The sequence below is a fragment of the Takifugu flavidus genome, chromosome 2 (assembly GCF_003711565.1).
Source record: "Takifugu flavidus isolate HTHZ2018 chromosome 2, ASM371156v2, whole genome shotgun sequence".
NCBI lineage: Eukaryota > Metazoa > Chordata > Actinopteri > Tetraodontiformes > Tetraodontidae > Takifugu > Takifugu flavidus.
Genome location: NC_079521.1, coordinates 1,073,339 through 1,097,111, shown reverse-complemented (window position 1 = coordinate 1,097,111; position 23,773 = coordinate 1,073,339). Strand labels below are relative to the sequence as shown.

General features: G+C 46.4%; 1 protein-coding gene and 1 long non-coding RNA gene across 38 annotated transcripts in view; one reads left to right on the top strand and one right to left on the bottom strand.

The window, feature by feature from the left end:
* Positions 1–6,303: 6,303 nt before the first annotated feature.
* The window catches only part of LOC130519197 (NACHT, LRR and PYD domains-containing protein 12-like), an 86,991-nt gene continuing 69,521 nt past the window's right edge, over positions 6,304–23,773 (bottom strand). For 11 of the 37 annotated variants that reach the window (XM_057022510.1, XM_057022398.1, XM_057022457.1 and 8 more), the window contains 10 exons: positions 16,143–16,316; positions 15,251–15,424; positions 14,871–15,044; positions 8,913–9,048; positions 8,619–8,765; positions 8,430–8,525; positions 8,144–8,278; positions 7,770–7,881; positions 7,537–7,694; positions 6,304–6,908 (listed from right to left, as the gene is read on the bottom strand). In XM_057022510.1, coding sequence (XP_056878490.1) covers positions 6,708–6,908; positions 7,537–7,694; positions 7,770–7,881; positions 8,144–8,278; positions 8,430–8,525; positions 8,619–8,765; positions 8,913–9,048; positions 14,871–15,044; positions 15,251–15,424; positions 16,143–16,316 — 1,507 coding nt within the window. In that variant the 3' untranslated portion in view covers positions 6,304–6,707. Of the gene's footprint in view, positions 6,909–7,536; positions 7,695–7,769; positions 7,882–8,143; positions 8,279–8,429; positions 8,526–8,618; positions 8,766–8,912; positions 9,049–11,315; positions 11,732–13,470; positions 14,339–14,870; positions 15,045–15,250; positions 15,425–16,142; positions 16,317–16,426; positions 16,604–17,530; positions 19,356–19,906; positions 20,011–20,921; positions 21,024–22,812; positions 22,915–23,773 lie in introns of those variants that run through there. The other 26 variants (XM_057022430.1, XM_057022476.1, XM_057022484.1 and 23 more) reach the window with 11 other exon arrangements.
* On the top strand, positions 22,851–23,596 carry LOC130519483 (uncharacterized). Its single transcript, XR_008948341.1, has 2 exons — positions 22,851–22,954; positions 23,102–23,596. It is a non-coding gene; the product is annotated as an uncharacterized LOC130519483 (long non-coding RNA).

Below are 23,773 nucleotides of genomic sequence, written 5' to 3'. Positions count from 1 at the left end.
AGGGTCCCTATAGGATATTGACAGTACTGACCTTTTGGGGGCTGCACACACCTCTTAATGGTGACGGCACCAACGGAGCTGATCCAGTTGTCATCAGCTGGCCAGTCTGACTCCAGCTCATTAGGGGAAATTTGCTGATCTGGAGGAGAAGCTTTCAAAACTGGCTGGGGGCTGGGGCTGGGGGGGGAATGACTGTAATTTTGGAATCAGCGTGCCAATTTGATTTTTAATCAGAATAATTTAGAATAATTTCAACAGGATATTTTCAAATTGTTCCCCAGTGTCCCCAGTGGAGCTGCCAACTGAACATGGTGACCTGCTCCTACACACAGAAATCCGATGGCTCAGCAGGGGACGGATTTTGCTTCCTTTTTTGTCCCTTTTGAGTGAAATAAAAGAGTTCATGCAGTCCAGAGGGGAAGACGCCGCGCTGCTGGAGGACACTGACTGGACACTGGACCTTGCATTTTTAACGGACATTACTGGGAAACGGAACAGTTTGAACTGGGAGCTGCAAGGCAAAGGTGAGACTGTTGCTGATAGGATCAGTGCTGTAAATGCATCTAAAGCCAAGATGAACATTTTCTCTGTGCATTTCCAGACAAAAGGTGCTGCACTTCCCCTCTGTGCAGATGGTGCTGAGAGACAACGCTTCTGCATGTGAGGCTTTGGACTAAAGCGCAGAAAAGTGCTCTCAGCTCATAAAAAGACTTGGGCAAGAGTTTGAGAACAGGTTTTGGGACCTGGATCAGCTTGAGCCATGTGTGTCCTTCATTTCTAACCCTTTCATGAACGTGGACATATCATGCGTTGCTCAGCAGTTCAGTGCAACCTTCAGCCTGGATGCTGCACAGATGCAAATTGAAATTGGAACATTGTGAAATGAGCTGCAGCTCAAAGCCTCTCAGGCTGCACCAAACATTTGGTGCCTTGTTGACACAGAAAAGTACAGTGGTGTATGTACAGCAGCTGTGGAGGTTGCAAGCCTTTTGGGTTCGACCTCTCTTTGTGAATCAGCCTTTTCTGACAGGAACTTCATCAAGAACCAACACAGAAGACGCCTCACTGATGCACATCTGCCAGACTCACTCAGAGCTGCACTGTCAAGTTCCCCACCAGAGGACAACACACTGGTAACCGCAGCAACGCCAGGCTTCCCCCCAACGGACAGAGAAACGGACACCAGAATTGGTGTCTCCTTCAGAATTTGTTAAATGTGTTTGTAAAATGGAACAATTGTTTAGGTTAAAATGTTCATGTGAAAAAATCTGCAGACTGAAGTGTGAAGTTCAAAACGTAATCAGATTCATTTTAAAATCTGTTTATTTTTGTATTTTACATGATTTATTATTTGTACAAACGTGGTGCAAAGTAATTCATGATTTGTTAAAAAATGTCAGTGGCTGGTAAAAATGGGACATTGTGATTTCCTAGGACTGTTGGAGAAGTGATCATTTTAAAATGGTTTTAAAACATTTATTTCAATTTGAAAAACACTTGCACTAAGACAAAATCTAGAAATAAAGTGTTGCATATTGATATTCATCTGTTCCCGATCTTGTTAAATCATTGTTCATATTGTCACGAATACTTGGCTCACAGTAGCCATGACATACAAATGGGGAGACCAACGATGAGGATTTTCAACCCAACATAACATTTATTAAAGAACCCAGTGGAATATAAAACAGAAAAGTCCAAATTGTCACAAAGACGGAAACTCCAAACTCCTGCGGCCGTGACAAGCTCCGGGCTCATCTGACGAACTCCACTGTAGCACACCAGAGAGGACGAGAGGGGTCCTCGACGCTCTCCAGACAGGTTTTATACCTGGACCCGTCAGGCAGCCAATCCCAGCAGATGGGCCACAGGTGAGCAGGTGAACATGCTGGGTCGACTGGAAACGCTTGGCACTCCCCCTGCAGGTCAGCCAGGGAATTGCTCTTCCAGCCAGCCCCGACAACAGTGAGGCACGACAGAGCCGTCACAATATTGATTGTGAGAAATCATGAACATGATCAGTGTCTTTGCAGAGATGAATATCATTAACTATTAATAATGACATTTAGTCAAAGGTAAATTGAGCAAACTGGCTATTTCAGAAGTGTGTATCAGACTGGTAGCCCTTCACATGATTCAGTACCCAGGAAGTAGCTCTCCGTCTCAGAAAGGTTGGTGACCCCTGTGCTACAGAGTCAAGTTTAGAGGAGAAATATGCTATTGGCTTCATTGTAGCTCCACTGTTGAGCTCAGACTGAGGTCATCAAATGTTCCAGGTTTTTCACTGAGGAATTTATAATTGCACAAATGAATAATGGGAGAAGATGTAAAAAATGGTTATAGACACAGTTCTGAAATAAATGTTTACCTGCTGTTCTTTTCTGCTTGGTGATCTGTTAACCAACTGGGTTACTCTGTAGTAGCAAGACTGCACGATACTGAGTGGATAATACGTAAAGAAAATATGGCAACAAAGTGACATTCAGTAGTATTGAATGGATTTGAAGTCCTGTGATTGCAACTCTAAGTTGAATTTAAACAATTTATTTAGTTATAGATGTATAACAATAACGGTGCAAATGTGTTGAGTTTAGGAACAATTTGCTGAAATATAAGTAGATATCATTTATTTTATTGAGTGGATCTCAATTATTTCTGTCCAGATATTTAATACTTTTCTTTCAATTTTGCTGAGATAACTGATGAATATAAATCAGTTTCAGCTAAATAATCAGTTAATCATCGTTCCCCAAATATTTAGTAAATCTTAATTACTTTTATTCAGATAATTAGTAAACATAAATCAATTTTCCTTTTGAAAGTGATTTGTATTTGCTTAATATTTCCTGGGTATATAACTCATCTTTTTGGCTACTATTAATAAATCCAACACATTTTAACTATTGCATTCATTAACCTGCACTTGTTTTTTTTAGTTTAAATGTAGATAATTTATTCAATACTATTTACTAAAAGTTGCAGTTATTAAAATCTACTCAATTATATTACGTGTCACTTTGTTGCCATCATTTTTTTAAGTAATCATTGATCACAATTTTTAGAGTGTGAAAAAGAAAATAGTAAATCAGAGGAGGTGTGGCCCCTGGTATAATTCACACATCAGGACCCTCAAGCAGAAAGTGCCAAGACTGGAAAGGAAGTGGCATTCTTGTCAAATAGACAGCTATCATGTAGCCTGGAAAGACTGTCTGGTAGTTCACAAGAAGGCCCTCGTAAGGCTAGAGGGAACAGAACCCTCAGCTGAGGGAACGGAATCCTCCAACTTTATCTTAAGTTGGCATTTTTGTCTTTGATCTCCTTTATGTCATTGATGTCTCCTTTATGTCATTGATGTCTCCTTTATGTCATTGATGTCAAAATTCTTCTTTCATGTCAGATCAATGGAATCAAAGGATCAAACCGAACTGGCAGATCAAACACATCAGCTCCACCTCATCAGCACACGCCTGAGGAGCTCAACACTCTTGTACCACACTGGTGACCAGCAGACGCATCTATGGCACAGAGAGGAACTCAGCAGCTGAAGCAAGAATCATCCATGGAGACTTGGAGGGAAGAGGTCCAGCAGCTCAGAGAAGCCCTGGCTGAGAAGGAGGAGCAGCTCAGCAGGGCAGTGAAGAGGCGACAAATGAGAACTGTGGCCCATGTGGAGGCCCTGACCCTGCTGAACAGCACACAAGCTGCTCTGAAGGAGAGCGAGCTGAAATGTGCTTCTCTGGAGGAAACCCTCCACAGCCAGCAGCAGGAGAACGAGGAGACACACAGGAGAGAGCTGATGGAGCAGGAGGAAGGCCTGAATCAGAAGCTCCTGGTGATTGAGGAGGAATTTGAGAGGAAGCTGCAGGAAGAAAGGCAAAGATCTCATGAAGAGAAAGAGGCCATGAGGCAGCAGCTCTTTCTGGAAGAAAAAAAGTTCCAGGAACTTCTTGATGAAGAGACACAAAAATATCATGAGAAGATCCTGCAAAAGGAAGAGTTGATGAAGCAGCAGCTGGTGGTTAAAGAAGAGAACTTTAACAGGATGCTGGCTGATGTTCATCAGCGGTGGGAGAGGACCGCTCAGACATGGGTCCAGATGAACAAAGAGCTGGAGCACAAGATCAAGGAGAGCCAACGTTTCAGGCAACATGAGGAGGCAAAGACCAGAGAGGAGCTCCAGAGGCTCTCTGAAGCGGTCCTCCAACTGAGGTGAGATGCTTTCGCCTTTGTTCCTCTTCCAGAAGATTTCAGATGATGTTCAGTGAAATCTAAAACACACTCTCTCTTTTCTGCAGCTTCAGTTATCAAAGAAGCAGAAGAAAAAAAGCTTCTGTGGATGGATCAGGAAAAAGATGAGGTTCTGGAAAAAATGAATTAAACAACAATTCCACAGCTCCTCCTCCCCCCCCCCTCCTCCTCCTCCTCCTCCTCCTCTACATCCTGACCTCCACAGCGTCACATCCTTTCTACAACATTTTTATTTTACAGTATAATCATTGTTTATGTTCTATGTTTGGATTTTTGATGTAGAAACAATAAAACTCAAAGTAAACCACCAGATTGTAGATGTTGTAAATGACAAATTTAGAAATGGCTTCATCTCATTCCTTGAGTCAGTTGGTTTCCTCCAGCAGATAAACCAACCAACTCATGGCTTCAACCACACCCTAGATCTAGTCCTGACTTATGGTGTTGAGGTAGAACATGTGTCAGGGTTCCCTCAGAACCCCCTCCTGTCAGACCATTCTTTGATCACTTTCACATTTATGATTAAGGATTCTTCTATGCTCAGAGCTCAGTCTGACTATAGCAGATGTCTTTCAGATAATGCTGTAGCTAAATTTAAGGAAGTGATCCCTGTGCTGATCCCAGCCCATCCCAACACCTGGACCATCACCAGATGTGCCGACTGTGGGAACATACAGGTTCTCCAACGAGCCCTTAAGCTCCTTCAGCCCTATATATTTTTCTGAGGCGTCATCACTAATTCAGAAATCCCAGACCACCACGTGTCCTTTAGATCCCATCCCAACACACCTGTTGAAGGATGTTTTACCATTGATAGGCAGCTCTATCCTGGACCAGATCAATGGTTCTTTAGTGTCAGGTTATGGACCCCGGTCCTACAAGGTGGCAGTGATTAAGCCGTTGCTTAAAAAACCATCACTGGATCCTGACGTATTAGCAAATTATAGGCCGATATCCAACCTTCCTTTGATCTCTAAAGTTCTTGGGAACTCATTTTTAAAACCCTTCTTTAGACCTACCAGGTCCTCAGAGGCCTAGCTCCATCCTACCTGGAGGAGCTAGTGACACCTTACCAGCCCAATAGACCGCTCCGCTCTCAGAATGCTGGTCTACTTGTGGTCCCCAGAGTCTCTAGGAGTAGAATGGGGGGCCGAGCATTTAGCTACCAGGCCCCCCTGCTATGGAACCAGCTCCCTGTCCAGGCCCCCCTGCTATGGAACCAGCTCCCTGTCCAGCCCCCCCTGCTATGGAACCAGCTCCCTGTCCAGGCCCCCCTGCTATGGAACCAGCTCCCTGTCCAGGCCCCCCTGCTATGGAACCAGCTCCCTGTCCAGGTACAGGAGGCTGACTCCATCGCTACTTTGAGATCAGACTTAAAACCTTCCTCTTTGAAAAAGCTTATTGTTACTAATTCTGTAGTTCCAGTTATCATAGACAGACAAATTATTATACTTAGGGGGTCGTCTAATCATTAGGTCACATCTTAGTTATGCTCCCCCCACCCCCAGCTATATTCTAATCGCCGGTTTAATTTGCACTTCTGTATCGTAGAGTAAATTAGCACTAAATTTAACATCTGCTTGAGAGCAAAAACCAATAAATTATCTCACAGCCCGTCGATGATTCCAGCGCGATCGACCACGAGTTGAAAACAAGACCTGAGGAACTGCCTTTAATGGAAAAAAATATATATAGCAGCATTTTATTTTCAAAAAGTAAAATCCAAACTTGACATTTGGTGAAAGGAGACAAACTGGGAATAAAATAAGAGTTAAATACAATCAACATTTTAGCTTCTGAAGCTTGACTGATTCATGTGTCCATTTACGTAGCCAAGCTACTGGTCCCTAAACGCACCGTCACTCATGTCCAATCCGTTAAAAAGTGTAGGATCAAAAACAACATTTACACACACACACACACACACACCACACACCACACACACACACACACACACCACACACCACACACACACACACACACACACACACACCACACACACACACACACACACACAACACACACACACACACACACACACCACACACACACACACACCACACACACACACACACACACACACACACACACACACCAAAGCCCACTTTATAGCAGCAATTAGAGCCAAACAGACCCTAGGAATGGTTTTGGGCAAATTAGGCTACGGATGCACCCCGGGCTTCATATAACGTCCGTTCAGTTTGGCCTCTGCATAGAAAAAACTAAAACTGACCGCCGTTATATGAAAGGATGGTTGTGAACCATGTTTAAAAGAACCGTGAGGCGTCCCATCACAAACTGTCCCTTCCTGTCAGGACAGGCATCATTTCTTTGTTTCCGTCCCTAAAACAGCCACCGTGTGCAGGAACACCAGTTTAAAACAATAATAATAATCATTTCATTTTACGTGACTCCGCCCCTGAAATGAGCCCTCCGGACTCCTCTCCGGGTCGAGCTCGTCAGGCTTCATCCGTACGCGCCGCGTCCCCCTGAGACTGTTGCGGGGACGCCGGACACATGCGCGGTCGGATCTTTAACGCGTCCGCCCGGACCGGCTCGTCAGTCTTTTCGCTGCTGAGCGGCGGCGTGAGGATGCCTGAAGGGACGGGGTGGTTGCCGTGCTGCTCCAAGTCCACGTCCTGGTAAGAGTAGGCCTTGTCCTGCAACGAGACAGACTCTGCTCAGAGGGAGCCGGAGCGTCTTCTCTGGAGCAACGTTCTGGACCAAGACGCCCTTTTAAAGGGACACTTTTGTTGGATATTTGGCTCATTTCACTCAAAAGTGAGAAAAGGCTTGAATGTTTCCATCTTGGGTTTGAGCTTCAGAGCTTTTGTGGGGACCGGAGGTTAGTGGACCACGATGCTGCGCAACAAACTGTTCATTAGCCTGAAGGTCATTGAGAAAAGTCTCCTTCAGTTAGCTTAAAGGTCTAAATGTGTTCAAAACTGATGTACCGTGTTTTCTGGACTATAGGTCGCTCCGGAGTTTAAGTCGCAGGAGCCAAAAAATGCAGAATAAAGAAAAATAGATATATAAGTCGCACTGGACTATAAGTCGCATTTTGGGGGAAAATTCTTTGCTTCTTCTGTGTCGCTAAAGGAACTCGTTCCTCAGGTACACATGCCTAGAGCGCCCTCTTGTGGTTGTCAGTGTGAAAATAAGGAATGTATTTATTTAAGTCGCACCCCCTGACAAACTATGAAAAAAAGTGTGACTTATAGTCCGGAAAATACGGTAAATACTTCTGTGTGCTCTGTGCATGAAGTTCTGCTGAAGAACCGAGCTCACCAGCCAGGCCATGTAGGAAGCGTGGATCTGGATGTTGTGCACGTCATCTTCAGGGATTCCCGGGAAGCTTTTCAAGGAGGCGCCGCCGACCTCCCGTAGCGCCATGGCAAAAGGAACCATCCACCTCACGCACTCCTCCAGCTCCGCCCGCTTCAGCGCTGCAGACAGACGAGAGCGGACGGGTCAGACAGGAAACGGCGCCGCCCTTCAGCGCACCGCGTTACCGTTCCTACCAGAGACGGCTTCCACCAGCTCCAGGGACGAGAAGTGGAACAAGGCCGAAGCCGCGAGGACGCCGTTGGAAAACTCCAGGCACCGCACGTCCAGCAGGCACAAGTCCAGCAGCTGGCGAGAGACAGGAGACGGCTCAAACCTAACGCGCGCTAACACCTCTGCAGCACCTGCAGGCCCAGATTCTTGGCTTCCTCCAGTATGTTCGCCAAGCTTTGCTAACAAGAAGCAGTTCTGGGTGTGGACCTTCAGCGCTCAGACCCAGGTCACCTCAATCAGAGGGACCAGAGGGTCCTCACATGGTCAAAGGCTGAACGCCATCCAGGAGGCAGAGGGAACAATTTAGCCAAACATGCGTCACTGAAAGAGAGGGCACCTGTGCGATCTGCGTGAAGGTCTCCTGGGGGTATCTGGGCAGAAGCAGCTCGTCCGTCTCCTTCAGATAGGCCACCTGCATGTAAACGTTGAGCCAGGAGACGGGAGTCTGAGGACTCAGGCTCCATTTCAGCTCCTGCAACAGCAGAAGGGACCGTGAGCGTGTGGAATGGTTCTGCTCCATTCAGAGGTTCTAACGTGAACCAATCAAAGGATGAGGCTTTTGAATAAGGAGCTCTGTAGGGAAGCAACAAATATCCAGTTCCTGGAGGAGCGTCTCTACGCACCATCATGATGATGATCTCCATGCTGAGGATTTCATCCTCTGTACAAGCTTCATCTGTAACGTAGGCAAACTGGTGGACCTTTGGTGGATACATCTCCTAAAGGAGGTGAACAGAACCATGAAGAACCGCCCGCACCAGACTCGGAGGCAGAGCCCTCAAAGGGGGCCCGGCAGCATCAGAGCTCCTTACCTCCACTTTGGCAGCGATGAAGAGGCAGGTGATGCCGATGAGCTGCAACGTTGACTTGAAGACATTCCTCTGGGTGGCCATGAAGCGATCAAAGTAGTCCTGGGCCAGGTGGTAGGTCTCCCTGTGCAGCTTGTACACTTCGCTCACCTACCACGGCAGCACAACAACCCTCTCAGCTACCAGCTAGCTTCAGCCTGAGCCCCTCCCAACCACCTTCTGGGTCCAGACTTTCACATATTGAACACATTTGTCTCCTCAAACACACGTCTGGAGATCATGAGCCGGACCACAGACCTCCATCAGCCAGTCCAAGAGGATCGCCCTCATCTTGGGCTGCAGATGAGGGTGTTTCTCCATCATGTGGACATCTCTGGTGTAGGCCTTATCTTTCTCCAACATGTTGCTCCACACCACATCTTTGCTGGCCCAACTGGTCAGAGAAGCACAAGAGAACAACGGTGACGTCCTGAATAAGGTGAAGGCCTTAAAAACACAGAAGGTGGAGAACAAAAACCAGACGGCAACACCAGTCGGACCCAGACGTGTTTGGGCAGGACAGATCGATTCAACCTCTATTTTCACGTCTATCAGGAAAGAGGACATAATAAGGACAATAAAGAAAAACACAGGTGCTCCCGGGGGGGTTGGACCTGGTGTCCTGATGACAGGATCACCTCCATCAGGACCCCCCCCCCATACGTGAGCGCGGCCCAGCTCCGTTTAAACCTTCTTTGAGATGCTAACAGAGCCGTTATTATATGAATGAGCTGCTGAATGTAGCATAGTTCTCCACTTTTACCTGATAACGTTTAGCTTATTTATCTTTACATTTGAAGACGCAGCCGTTAGCAGCAGCGCTGGGACGACGGACGTGTTGGAACAGAAACGACCATTTCAGGGAGAAGTGGTGGCAGCAATAATAATAATAATAATAATAATAATAATAATTTCTGGGGTCGTCACCACACAACACATGGATGGCAGACACACCTGTGGTGCTATGGAAGGAGCGCTGCTGTTGTCACATTGGTCCTTCAGGTTGTTATTTACGCTTCGCTTCTCATGACGTATTTTGGTAACGTTCAATCTTCGACCTGGGGGTTCCCAGAGGTGAGTGAAGTTGCCGTCTGCACCCGAATCCACCAGGAAGGTAGTTGGCACCGACTCCTGCCCCCAAAGGAGCGTGCCGGAGAGGGTTAGACGGACGGGAGGTGAGCAGGAGGATCATCCGCTCGCCAGCACTCCTGCCGGCGTTGACAAGCTTAATCTTTTGGCCGCACCGGGCAGACGTCGAGGAGGTGGCCTGCGTGGCCACAATAGGCGCACAACCCAGCTGAGCGCCGGCGCTGACATTCCGACTGGGTTAGACGTGTTCGACCCAACTGCATTGGCTCGCAGGTTGAAGCCTCAGGCGCTGGGACAGGGACGAAGGCTGACGAGTCCCCGGTGGTCTCCCTCGGCCTGGAGAACCTCCCAGAAGCTCTCACCGTCCGCTCGCTCATCCTCTGCCGGCGTCGCTCCCGAAGTCGATTGTCCAATCGAGTAGCCAGACCGATGAGCGCCTCCAAGGTCTCCGGCTGCTCCCTCGCTGCTAACTCGTCCTTCAGATCGTCGGAAAGCCCCTGTGTAAAAACTTCCTGAAGCGCTGCGTCGTTCCAGCCGCTTCGGGCAGCAAGGATACGAAAACGAATTGAGTAGTCAGCGACAGAGCTGGGCCCCTGGCGCAGGGACAGAATTTGGGAGGACGCGTCGCTGCTCTGAATGGGATGATCAAAAACCCGTCTTAATTCGGCCGTAAAAACCGGAAAACTAGAGGACGCGGGGGTCTGGTTCTCCAACACGGCTGTGGCCCATTGCGCCGCTCTCCCAGAGAGTAGGTTCACCATGAAGGCAATCTTTGCCCTGTCGCTGGGGTAGGTGAGGGGTTGGAGGTCAAAAACCACCGAGCACTGGAGCAAGAATGAGGCACACGCACCTGCCTCTCCGGAATATCGCTCCGGGACCGGGACGTGGGGCTCCCGTGGTGCAGCAGTGGACAGCTGTGACGCGACTCTCGGCGCCTCCGCGGGGGTCGGAGGCGGGACCAGCTCCGCTCGTCCCGAGGCAAGCAGGTTCGTCACGCTGGCGTTAAGAGTCTGGAGAGAGGTCCAGATGAGGAGCTGGTCGTGTTGACCCAGCAACCTTCCCTGAGCCTCCAATGTACGGCGCACTGCGTCCTGATCCGCCGGATCCATGTTGGTTGGCATGTAAGGTTACGAGCGGTTGTGTTAGGACCCGAAAGCAGGCAGGACACAGTGGGGTATCGTTCCCAGAAGCTTTATTAAAGTTTATAGAACTCAAAAAAGGCGTGGAGACCACGACTCGGTGCTTAATCAAAACAGGGAATGTAAATTTACGACAAAAAGCAGTCCATGAAGGATTAAGAAAAAACAATAATCCGATAACGGGTTCAAAAAGTAATCCACGAAGGAAACAGTCTCACGAAAGTCCAGGAGGGTACAGCCGGAGTTTTCCGAAAACGACAAAACACGCCAACGCTGGCCAACCGTGAGAACAGTCCATACATAGGTGGCTTGATTACAATAGTCTGCAGGTGCACCAGTCCCCGGCACCACCTGTGGCTGAGGCATGGTTCCCAGAAACTGGGAACCTGACAAATACTATGATTACAGCTAGCACCGAGGCTAGCATACTACAGCCCCAGCCAATCCTCTGGATTTTTCTGTATTGGCTTCTGTCTATATTTACCTGCTGCCGTCCTCGTAGAGTTTGTGAAACCAGTACACTGTTCCTGAACAGCAATAGATCATAACCTGTTGAAATAGCCCCCCTAAGTGAGGTGGCTCTGAAACCTTCACTGACTTTCGGGTCTACCCAGACTCTATTCGTCTAAGTCCACCCTATTATCAGACTTTGCATCACCTTCCCGGTCGGAGTTTTCAACAGAAATGACCTTCTTGCAATGAGTGAGGTGTACCCAGGTTGATCTTTCAGCTATTTTAGCAGCAGTAGGTGTAGACAAAAGAACTTGGTCAGGTCCTTCCCACTCAGGTGAATACCAGTGTTTCTTTTTTACGCTCCTCACTAGGACCCAGTCGCCTGGCTCCACTGTTCTGTTGGGAGACAGAGGGCGTCTCAGTTTCATGACCTTGCTTTTGTTTTTCTAACATTCTTCTCATGTAATCAGCTAGATTAGACTCATCATTTGTCTCCCAGTAGTTTGTGAACTGAGGAAGCCTGTACGGTCTTCCAAATAAGACCTCATAAGGAGTAAGGCCTGCGGTGCTTGTAATGTTTATATAGAGCTTAGCCAAATCCACACATTGTCCACGGTCTCCCCGTCTCTTCCATGCATTTCTTCAGTCTGTTTTTAATAGTGCCATTAGTTCTTTCAACTAATCCTGCACTCTGAGGATGATAGGAGCAATGGTGTTTTAAATCAATATGAAACATAACACTGATCTTTTTAACAACTTGATTTACAAAATGAGTACCATCATCACAGTAATTTTTTTCTGGGATACCATATCTGGGTATGATATCTTTGCAGAGTGCTTTAGCAACTGTTAGCACATCTGGGTTTTTTGTTGGAAATAGTTCTATCCATTTTGAAAATGCATCTATTATGACTAGACAGTATTTTTTCCCTTCACTTTTATTTAATTCTATGAAGTCCATATGTATAGTTTGGAATGGATATTGGGGAGCAGGAAATTTTCCTCTTCTTGGTCTCAGATTTCCTTGTGAATTGTGTCTTGCACATGTCAGACATGTTCTACAATTTTTTTTTAAATAAGAATTAGCGTATTGGCCCGAATACAAGACGACACCCTCTTTTTCAAGACTCAAGTTTGAAAAAAGACTTTTTGAACACCAAATTTAATTTTTATACAGAAAATAATTACAGTACACCTGAAACAAATGATTATAACAATATAACAATTTTTCTCCCGCTGTGAGCGGCCCACTACAGACGGGGCTCCCGCTATGAGCGGCCGACTACAGACGGGGCTCCCGCTGTGAGCGGCCCACTACAGACGGGGCTCCCGCTATGAGCGGCCCACTACAGACGGGGCTCCCGCTGTGAGCGGCCCACTACAGACGGGGCTCCCGCTGTGAGCGGCCCACTACAGACGGGGCTCCCGCTATGAGCGGCCCACTACAGACGGGGCTCCCGCTGTGAGCGGCCGACAACAGACGGGGCTCCCGCTGTGAGCGGCCCACTACAGACGGGGCTCCCGCTGTGAGCGGCCCACTACAGACGGGGCTCCCGCTTGAGCGGCCCACTACAGACGGGGCTGCTCCCGCTGTGAGCGGCCCACTACAGACGGGCATGCATGTAAGCTATGGTAGTGCTATGTTTTACCATGCCCGCGCCCTATAATCCGGAGCGCCTGATGTATGTGTTAAATACAGAAACAGCACCGTAACTGAGGCGGCACCTTTTAATACGGTGCGCCCTTTGGTCGCGAACATACGGGATACAGAACATAGGGCACGTTTGTGCGTGATATCACTCCGCGTCTGCGCAACGACCACAACCTCCTATCTTTAGTATTGCTGCGCCAACTGGTGGTCTTTTGGGTTGAGGGTAACGGTGATCTATATGTACCTATATGTAGCTATAGCGTCATTGGGCTCCACTCCAGCCGCTCCTGGTAGTTCCTCAAAAACACTGAGTTTCTAGTGGATGCACAATCTGTGGAAGCCAACATAGAAACTTCTGAAGAGCCAAAGTTCTTGCAACAAAAATATAGTCCCCAATTAGCTTGTTTTGTTATCACACGACCCCGTCCCCATTATCTTAAGAGAATATAAAAGAATGAGTAGAGACAGAAGAGAGAATGAGACGTTTTTGGCGCGTGTCGCTCTTGATTTAGTGTTTATTTTTGCAGTAAACTTAAAGGAGGCCTTTTCCCTTTATGTTTGATTCCATTTAAGCTGATATTCCATTCTTGACATCTTTAATTTACAGTATTCATGGGAGATTTATTTGGTCATTTTGCTTCTTTTTATTTCCTATTTCCCACATTTATTATTTGTTTTCATTAGATTGCAATAAATCCTATAACATTGAACAGACTGACTAAAGTCAAATGACCTGCGGTTCCCACCGATAGCCGTCATTCTGATGGGTTTTTGCTGGCTGCAGCTGAAATATTCCAATGCTCCATGTCACAGATACAGTAAATACTAAACCCTAAAGATTCTGAAGGCATGATGTAAAATAGCAACGTATAATACAGACATTTGAAGAGACAATTAAGAGAAAGTTTTCATGCTTATAAGAGTGGCCGAGGAGCCATTTAGAACTTTATAAAGATGCATTGTGTGATACCAGGAACTAATTTAACTTCAAGGCGAAGCTGCTTCTGCTTTGTCGACCATCGACTGATCTCCTGAAAGTCCACCAGCGCTTTTTAAAAACTGAATTCTTCATCTATGGACGGAGTAGACGGCAGATGTTTCCACAGATGCTCTTCACCAGTGGTCAGTGAGTGATGCAGCAGATGAGCGGGAGTTGACTGGCTCCAACCAGCTACTGAATCAATGTCTCCAGCCCATAGTGTGGATTCTCGACAAGAGCAGACAGCAGCTTCACTCCTGAATCCTACAGCTGGTTGTAACTCAGGTCCAGAACCCTCAGATGGGAGGGATTGGACCTCAGCGCCGAGGCCAGAGAGCCACAGCTGGTCTCTGATAAGCTGCAGTCCCTTAATCTAAATAAAGAAGGGAAACTTTTACAAGGTTATAAGTGAAACCAGTATTCATCTGAAAGGTTAATCAAAGGCATGATCTGTAAATATTTAATTTAGTTCCAGGTTAAAAAATGATAGTAATATGTAATTACCACAATTCCAACCTCTCAGGTTTGCACTGTTCCAGAGGAGAATATATATTGTTCTGGCCCTCACTCTTCCCAGGTTCTCCCCACCTCTTTCCCTCCCATCTCATCATGGAGATCCATCTCACCTGTGGCTCATCTTTAAAGGCACAACCTGTCTTAGATGACTTCCTGTCTCCCTCACCATCTCCCTCCTCGTTGGCTGGTGTCTACCAGGCACCCTCACCTAGTTTTGTCTAATTTTGGTTACCATCTGTCGGCTTTTTCATTGTCCTTAAATCAATTTATCATGAATAAGTGGTCCCCGTGTGGCCCTCCCTCCTGAAGGAACTGGGCACAACACACACACTCAGAAAGTGTGAGGACCCTCGGATGGAATAATGGACATTTTTGAGAATGGTGTTTACCTCAGAGTTTCCAGTCGGCAGTTTGGAAAGTGGAGAAAACCACAGAGCAGCTTCACTCCTGAATCCTTCAGCTGGTTCCCACCCAGGTCCAGTTCTCTGAGATGGGAGGGATTGGACCTCAGCGCCGAGGCCAGAGAGCCACAGCTGATCTCTGATAACCTGCAGTTAATCAATCTGAAAAATGCAGGATGAGGTTATACGGTGCAGGTCTGCATGTTATCTGCGTCAGTACTAAACCTACGTTAGTTCTTAGTTGGGTCAGACCTGAATTCACGATATTACAAGTAATGTTTTTAATGTGGTGCATCACAGCAGTGTTGAGAACAGCCTCACTTCACCATCTTAGCAGCTGGTATATAGGTAGAAAAATGAAGACTGACCTGAGCCTCTCCAGTTTACAGTTTGGACTCTCCAGTCCAGAACAGAGCCGCTTCACTCCTGAATCCTGCAGCTGGTTCTGACTCAGGTCCAGAACCCTCAGATGGGAGTGGTTGGACTTCAGAGCTGAGGCCACAGAATCACAGCTGGTCTCGGATAAACTGCAGTCCTTTAGTCTAAAATAACAATTATTTTGAGAGAAGACAAATAAAAATCAACATGTACCAGAGCAAAACACAGCTTACAAGCAACAAACCTCTGGTCCTGCACCGGCTTATCTGCCGTATGTTCCTATTTTGGGTTCTTTCAGGGCGGTTGGACAAGATCTACAGCGTATGTAAAGTGTGTGTAGGTCAAAATACCTTCCAAGTTTGTCTGTGGTTGGACTGACCTGCTGCCCCTTTAAGAGGGAGGCAGGTTTGGGCTTCTGGCTGGAATGAAGCCACCTAAGATGAGAATGACTGCAGGCTTTCGGTACCAAGGTTTAACAGGGTGCTCACTTTACACTTGGGCTTTTCTCTTTTTTGGGATGGGTTTTCTCAGTAGAGAAGGGGCATGGCACACTGCAGCAGCTTTCTTTTTGGGTTTTCTAGTTTTCCTTCTGATCTTTAAAAGACAGGAAGAACCATTTTTGATTGGTCTGAATGTTTGGGCGGTTTTGTGGCCAGCCTAAAATAAAACAAGACAAATCTACAACTGATACTTCCTTTCTAGTCATTGATGACCATCCTCACATGGGGCAGATTTCCACAACCAATTTAATACTGCAAATCTGTCCTGTGTGGTCTTTTTTCTGAGAACTGTAACACTACGTTTATAACAAAGATCAAACATGTAAACATTTATTGTCTAACTAGTTACACCTGGGAAAGTACTGGATCATCTCTGACTGACCTGAGAGTCTCCAGCTCACAGAGAGGATCCTGGAGAAAACCACAGAGCACCTTCACTCCTGGATCCTTCAGCTGGTTCTCACTCAGCTCCAGAATCCTCAGATGGGAGGGATTGGACCTCAGCGCCGAGACCAGAGAGTCACAGCTGATCTCTGATAAATTGCAGTCACTCAGCCTGGAAAAGGAATAAATGGGGCAAATAAAAACACATTTCTAAATATGAAATTGAAGAGAAAAGCAGAAAATGTAAAGAAATTTAGAAAAGACCAACAGAGGCCTCCTGACCTGAGCGTCTCCAGTCTGCAGTTTGGATGCATCATTGCAGAAGACAGTAACTTTACTCCGGCATCTGTCAGGCTTTGGTTCCTGCTTAAGTCCAGCTCCCGTAGATGAGAAGGGTTTGACGTCATTGCTGAGGCCACAACTTCACAATGACTCGTTGAAAGAAAACTACCAGACAGTCTGTTGTGTATGAAACAAAAATAGTGAGTCAAACTTTGGGATTTCTAATCAACTTATCTGAGAATCTACCTCAACACAAATGTAGCTCATTTCCTGGAAAAGCTAAATTCAACACCGTAGAGCAACAGTTTGAACGACCATCAGATCTGAAATGCAACTGAATTATTCTTAACATTTGTCTTATTTTAGAACAGCTCATAATTACTCAATATTTAAAATGATTACAGCAAATGGTTTAAAGAAACGTGCATCTTTTTATCTGTCTATCGGCTCTTTGGATATTTTGCATTTCATCCAATTTGTACGATGGTGCGTCAAGTCTTAATTCAGCGATCCGATCGATGACATCAGAGTCTCTGGTTGCATCGATTGCCCTCAGCTTCTGTTATATCTGCCTGTTTCCCTTCAAATCATTTTCACTGCACCTTTTGTTGCTAGTGATGAAGTTGCCACCTAACGGGTGTGGAAAGGCTCAAACAACTTTGTGGGTCACATAAAGGCTCCAAACGGAACCGCCACAAAGACCTAAAACACCCATTTAAACCAACAAGGCCGGCTGGTTTTACATTGAACAAATGAAGCAAAATAGTCACGTGTCATTAGTTAAAATGTGTTTTTCTGTTGTTTGAATACGATGTATACAAACAAACAAAAGTGATTTAATGACATGACAGTAATTTCATGATAGTCAGTTAACTTGTGGCTCCTATTATTCCTGCCTTATGTTGGTTTGTCTGGATTGACCTTTGAACTTATATCCAGCCAGTGTTGAACATTTCTGGATGAATTGTTGTTTTTTTTAATTTATGGACGCTGCAATGGAGATAAAGAATTGAAGGAATGACCACTGGAGGGGGTATTGCTGCCTGACATGATCCACTCGCTTGATTTAAACGCTGATGTCCGGCCCCAGAAATCTTTACTTACACGGCCTTCCTGCAGTTCCTCACAGCTGGAATCAGGCGACGTCGTCCCTCATCTGAGGTGTTGTACTGCAGCAGGTTCAGCTCATCCAGAACCTCCTCTGACATCTGCAGCAGGTAGGCCAGAGCTGAACAGTGGATCTCTGACAGTCTCCTCTCTGATATCTCCCCTGACTTCAGGAACTCTTGGATCTCCTGATGGACTGACTGATCCTTCATCTCCATCAGACAGTGGAAGATGTTGATGCTTCTGTCTGGGGAGAATCCATCACTGTTCACCTTCTTCAGGTTGTTGAGGACCTTCTGGATGGTTTCTGGGTGGCTGTTCCTCTGATCCAACAGTCCACCCAAGATCCTCTGATTGGACTCCAGAGAGAGACCATGAAGGAAGCGAACAAACAAGTCCAGGTGGCCATTTTCACTTTCAAGAGATTTCATTAGTTCTCTCCTGAGGAAGTCATCAAGAGATGTGACTGGATCGTTATTAAACAACCCAGCAAACCCGGAAAAGTCCTTTGGTTCAAAATATTCTAGGAACTGACTTATAACCACTGTGTCGTTCCTGGTGTAACGGTGGAACATGTAGACGGCAGCCAGAAACTCCTGAATGCTCAGATGAACAAAGCAGTAGACTGATTTCTGGAAGATCACACTCTCTCTCTTGAAGATCTCTGTACAAACTCCTGAGTACACCGACACCTCGGAGACGTCCAGTCCACATCGCTCCAGGTCTTCTGAGTAGAACATGATGTTTCCTTTCTTCAGATGTTTACACGCCAGCCGACCCAACTTCAGAAGGAGTTTTTTATCAGCCTTAGTCAGTTTCCCTGGTCTCTGCTTTCCTCCATACTTCTGCTTCTTCCTCTTTATCTGAACCCTCAGGAAGTGTGAGTAGAGGTCAGTCAGGGTTTGGGGCAGCTCTCCTCTCTGGTCTCTGGTCATCATGTCCTCCAGAACTATAGCAGTGATCCAGCAGAAAACTGGGATCAGACACATGATGTGGAGGCTCCTGGAGGCCTTGATGTGTGAGATGATTCTCTTGGACAGATCTTCATCACTGAACCTCCTCCTGAAGTACTCCTCCTTCTGGGAGTCAGTGAAGCCTCGTACTTCTGTGATCCTGTCAACACACGAGGGAGGAATCTGATAGGCTGCTGCAGGTCTGGAGGTGATCCAGATGAGAGCTGAGGGAAGCAGGTTCCCCTGGATGAGGTTCACCAGGAGCACCTCAACTGACGATACTTGTGTGACATCAGAGATGACCTGATGGTTGTTGAAACCCAGTGAAAACCTGCTTTCATCCAGGCCATCAAAGATGAACAGAAGTTTCCAGACAGTCAGATCTTCTGCTCTGATCTTGTGTAATGTTGGATGGAAAACATGAAGCAGTGAGAGAAGACTGTGCTGCTCATCTCTGATCAAGTTTAGCTCCCTCCATGGGAGCGGAAGCACCAGACTGATGTCTTGGTTCTCCAAACCTTCTGCCCAGTCCAGACTGAACTTCTGCACTGAGAAGGTTTTTCCAACGCCGGCGACACCGTTGGTCAGAACCACTCTGATGTGTCTCTGTTGCTCAGATAAGACTTTGAAGATGTCCTGGCACTTGATTGGAGTGTCCTGGATGTTCTTCTGGGAGGTTCTCTCAAGCTGTCTCACCTCATGTTGTGTGTCCACCTCCTCACTTTGTCCCTCAGTGATGTAGAGCTCAGTGTAGATCTTGTTCAGCAGGGTTCCACTTCCTGCTTCATGAGTTCCTTCAGTCACATGTTCACATCTTCTCTTCAGACTGATCTTATGACCTTCTATCACCTCCTGCAGTTCACCACCCTCTAAAACAAACAATCTTTTAAATCCTTTTACAATTGTCATCTACAGCAGTAGCACAGATGTCCTCAACTGGAAAATATTCTGTCATGTTTGAATGATAGAAGCAACAGTCGGGTAATGACCCATCTCACTGTCAGTTTGAAATGTTATGTCTTCTTATGTACACCTATTCTTTTATTTCATTGGGTTTCAATGTAATTTAGTCTATAACAACCATTTCCATGTCTTCCAAGAGTTTGCTTGGACTAAACAGCTGGTAAAAGCTGGATGATATTTAGAAAAGCACATCAAACCTTCTCCAAACACATCATACTCAGCAGACCCATTGTCCTGTAAAGGTCACCTGCCTTCAGCTCTTTAACACTTTCCAGAACTAAATGACTAAATGTTGCTAAATACTGTCTAAGCATTTAGGAAGGTCTGAAGAGGGTCCAGGGGTTCCAGTGGAACCAAACAAGAGCTCTCTGGATCTTCTCCTGCACATTGTAAATACACAAGTTGTTCCTTTATTCCGACCCAAAAGTATCTTATAAATACAAATGTACGAGCTTACGTGAGACGCTGTTGTTCAGGTCGGCGGTCTGCAGTTCAGTTCTCCGTTTGTTTTCACCCTCGGGACAGGAGGAATCTCCAATGGAAGCAGACCGTTTCTGATAGCTGTCAAAAATGGGAATAGTGGTTATACATGTCTACTGGGCGTTAGCAACGCCTAAGAAAGGCTGCGTTCACTTCTACTTTCAGTTTGCTCTGACAGTTGAAGATTGAATGAACACTGAGCAAAAAATATAAAGTTATTTAGGTTCTAACAAGCTTGTTTAGTTGGAGAAAAGTGTATTTGATCTAAGTGTTTAGTGGCTTTTCCTCATTGTGAATTTATGTTAAAAATAAAAGTGCCAAATCAGGAATATAAACTCATAGAATAGAACAAAAGTTCTCCATTTATGCTCCAAATACAGTCGTCTGGTCTCTGAAACTGATCATTAAATAGCACAGAGGTCACGCGTATTCAAAAGCTTATTTCAACCATTTAGAAATGACTGATATTGTTGTCTATGGGTTTATTAGAACCAGGAGCCTTATAAATAGACTTTTTAATGAATTTTCATGACATGTGGTGGAACAGTGTGGCAGAACAAGCTGCACAGACCTGCCATGTCTTACCCATCCGTATCTAAATGGAGAGCTGGAGCACTCTGCAATGATGGATATTGTTGGAAAACTTTAAAATATATGCCTAGGAATTTTTGTGAGATGATGTTAACCCATGTAGGAGAAATGACCAGTTAAAAACAGAAGCAATTTTCAGTTTTAAAAGATTTACCACACTAAAATTAACATGGGAGTTAATGGGAGCGAACGCCTGACATGTTGGTGCACCGTTTCATTAATTTAATTTTTCACGATAGTGGAGGCTAATACCTACAAAATGATGTTTTGTATGGTTGTGAAATGTTCTAAGGCAGAGTTATGTGGTTCAGAAAACCTTACTTTAAAGGTGAGCCTTGAGGTCCAATACCAAAGTTTAAAGGGTGCCACACAAACACATCATCACGCTTTAGTTTTCTTACATTTGGTCTGAACTTCTGAAGTTTATTATTTCAGCTTTGGACCAGTCACTCTTCAGGGACACCCAGCTGGGCACTGTGGACTCTGCTCTGTCCTCGTCCATCCTGAGGAAACATCAGAAATAGTGATGAGACTGTGATGAAGGTAAATAATCTGTAGCGGTTGTAGTTAAATAATCCTAATTCACTGCATTTTTATCAAACAGGAACATTTCAGATCAGGGGGGCTGTTCTTCCCAATCACACCTCTCCAGGTCTCACTGTCGCTGCCGACGTGAGCATTGAAGTCACCCAGGAGGGGGAGGGAGCCCCCAGAAGGAGCACTCTCCAGCACTCCCTCGCAGGACTCCAAAAAGGGTGGATACGCTGAAGTGCTGTTTGGGCCACAGGATCCGTCCCCCCACCCGAAGGCGAAGGGAGGCTACCCTCTCATCCACTGGGTTAAACTCCAATATCCAGGCACTGAGCCGGGGAGCAACCAGAATTGCCACCCCTGCCCGTCGCCTCTCACCATCGGCAACTCCAGAGTGGTAGAGAGTCCAACCCCTCTCGAGAAGACTGGTTCCAGAGCCCTTGCTGTGCGTCGAGGTGAGGCCGACTATATCTAGTCGGAACTTCTCAACCTCGCGCACCAGCTCAGGCTCCTTTCCCACCAGAGAGGTCACATTCCATGTCCCTAGAGCCAGTTTATGCAGCCGGGGATCAGACCGCCAAGGTCCCTGCCTTCGGCCGCTACCAAACACACAATGCACCCGACCCCCCCTGGCCCCTCCTGCAGGTGGTGAGCCCACGGGAAGGGGGTCCCATGTTGCCTCTTCGGGCTGTGCCCGGCCGGACTCCATGGGCAGAGGTCCGGCCACCAGGCGCTCGCCAACGTGCCCCGGCCCCAGGCCTGGCTCCAGGAGGGGGCCCCGGTGACCCGCATCCAGGCAAAGGAAACTTGAGACCAATGTTATTTTTCTTCATTAGGGGGTCCTGGGCTACGCTTTGTCTGGTCCCTCACCTAGGACCTGTTTGCCATGGGTGGCCCTACCAGGGGCATAAAGCCCCAGACAACGGAGCTCCTAGGATCATTGGGACAGGCAAACCCCTCCACCACGATAAGGTGGTAGCCCAGGAGGGTATTGGACTTCTGTGCTCGTCTCAGATTGTCCATAACAAACACCTTGTTCAGGCATAAAGGCGTCCACATGTGCACTTGGCACCAGGACGCCTTCGGCCGCAGATCGATGATCGACTTTGTGATCGTGTCATCGGATTTGCGGCCGCATGTTCTGGACACTCGGGTGAAGAGAGGGGCGGAGCTGTCAACTGATCACCACCTGGTGGTGAGTTGGCTCCGATGGTGGGGAAGGATGCCGGACAGATCCGCCAGACCCAAACGTGTTGTGAGGGTCTGCTGGGAACGCTGGCAGAGTCTCCCGTCAGAAGGAGCTTCAACTCACGCCTCCGGGAGAGCTTTGACCATGTCCCGGGGGAGGCGGGGGACATCCGTATCTAAATGGAGAGGTGGAGCACTCTGCAATGATGGATATTGTTGGGAAACTTTAAAATATATGCCTAGGAATTTTTGTGAGATGATGTTAACCCATGTAGGAGAAATGACCAGTTAAAAACAGAAGCAATTTTCAGTTTTAAAAGATTTACCACACTAAAATTAACATGGGAGTTAATGGGAGCGAACGCCTGACATGTTGGTGCACCGTTTCATTAATTTAATTTTTCACGATAGTGGAGGCTAATACCTACAAAATGATGTTTTGTATGGTTGTGAAATGTTCTAAGGCAGAGTTATGTGGTTCAGAAAACCTTACTTTAAAGGTGAGCCTTGAGGTCCAATACCAAAGTTTAAAGGGTGCCACACAGACACATCATCACGCTTTAGTTTTCTTACATTTGGTCTGAACTTCTGAAGTTTATTGTATCATCTTTGGACCAGTCACTCTTCAGGGACACCCAGCTGGACACTGTGGACTCTGCTCTGTCCTCGTCCATCCTGAGGAAACATCAGAAATAGTGATGAGACTGTGATGAAGGTAAATAATCTGTAGAGGTTGTAGTTAAATAATGCCAATTCACTGCATTCTATCAAACAGGAACAACTGAATCAATAAATCAATGATGTATCTGTATAATTTTCATGTTTTCAGAGTTTAAGCTGCTTTTTTAACTGTTCCCTGCAGTGAGAAAAGAACTGGCACCTTTTCCAGCCCCTCATCCTGCAGCACTGAATGTGCTCTAAAGTTCTTTCCAGAGCAAACGTCTCTGCACTTGCAGCAACATGTTGTAGTCATGGATCCGTGAGGAGAACCGGATACAGGAAACGCCCCCACTTTGATCCCAAAACCCAACTGGTGGCCAACGGTGGTCCGGCAACGACGGGGACGCTGGTCCATCGGGCCCACAACACTGGTTTTCCACAGGCCAACATGGTGAAAGGACTGTCTTCAGCTCAGCCAATAAATGATTTGGTGCTACATAAACATGCTAGTCAGGACTTTTTAACTTCCCTCCTTTGTTCCCCTCTTCAATTATTTCTATGATCCAAGTCCTCAAAGATCACTGCTCTATTTAAAATAGATGAAAGAAATGACACCCACTCCTGCATTTCTTTCACAGTGGTTCCACAACATAGAACAATAAACCACTGTGAGAAAACGTGCAACATGAACCCAAAATCCTGTTGGTGTCCTGTGATCCTGTGTGGATTTATTTATTTAGTTATTTTGAAAGTTTATTGTCTTAAATTGGTCTGGCTGAGAGATGCTAACTTGCACACGATTAGATGTTGTTTGACAGGTAATACCAAAATATCCAGCTGTGACCTGGACTGTTGAACAACTGTAATAACTCTA